The sequence below is a fragment of the Volvox carteri genome (assembly GCF_000143455.1).
Source record: "Volvox carteri f. nagariensis unplaced genomic scaffold VOLCAscaffold_30, whole genome shotgun sequence".
Taxonomy (NCBI): domain Eukaryota; kingdom Viridiplantae; phylum Chlorophyta; class Chlorophyceae; order Chlamydomonadales; family Volvocaceae; genus Volvox; species Volvox carteri.
In genome coordinates, this window is record NW_003307573.1 from 282,132 (window position 1) to 282,996 (window position 865).

The 865-nt window shown below is 63.4% G+C and overlaps 1 protein-coding gene across 1 annotated transcript in view; it reads left to right on the plus strand.

Moving 5' to 3' along the window:
• Nucleotides 1–865, plus strand: part of VOLCADRAFT_93168 (uncharacterized protein) — a gene marked incomplete at both ends in the record, with an annotated part of 40,891 nt that overhangs the window by 11,431 nt on the left and 28,595 nt on the right. Inside the window, one exon of the mRNA XM_002952446.1 lies at nt 237–414. Within this exon, the coding sequence (XP_002952492.1) occupies nt 237–414 (178 nt within the window). The remainder of the gene's footprint in view (nt 1–236; nt 415–865) is intronic.

The window sequence follows — 865 nt, forward strand, 5'->3', positions numbered from 1 at the left end:
GTTCATGAGCGAGGGCCTGGAGCAGGCTGGACCCGCGGGTCGGTGGTGATGAGGGTGGGGGAGCGGAAAAGGGGTGGTGGGCAGGAGCCTTGGTTGGGGACCGCGGGGTGGGTGGGGTAGTCCGTGTGTTGCTGTTGCTGAACGCCGACCATTTTCGGACACATGTACAGATAATGAACGGATTGAGCAAACAGAAATTCTACATTGCGAAGTCACCATTTCGATTCCCGTTGCAGGTTATGATTTCCTGACTGTGCTGGGTGCGCATGAGGGCGAGGGTCTCGCTCTGGCTGGCGAGCACGGCGGCCTGCTGGGGCTGGCGGGCAGCCGCTCCCCCTGGTTGAGCTCCCGCGGCCAGGCGGTGGATGTGCGGATCGTGGAGGTGGCGCTGTACTACCAGGCTGAGATTACAAGGTGGTGGTGGTGGTCGGGGGGGGGGGAGGGGGAGCTGCCTACCCGGCAGCAGGCGGGAGCAGGGGTCGCTCGGCCCCTGGCACACAAGCACAACATACATACATACATATATTCGTACATACACACCTGACTACTGCTTGAGTGAAGAGGTCCCATCGCCCCCTGGTCTCCTTTCCCTCCCCACCCCCAACCCCACCCCCACCGCCACCCCCACCCCCACCCCCACCCCCACCCTCGCAAGCCCCCCGAAAGAGCTGGGGGGTGAAGCCGATGCCGTCTTCCCTCACCCCACCACGGACCGACCTCCTAGCGGCGGCGGCGGCGGCCGTCGTGTTGTGTACTCGTGTAGTGTCTGTAGTGCTGTGTACGGCAGCGAATGGGGACCACACACGCCGCGGCTTCTGCGACCGATGCTACAGGTCTGACTGACATACTGACATACTGACTGACG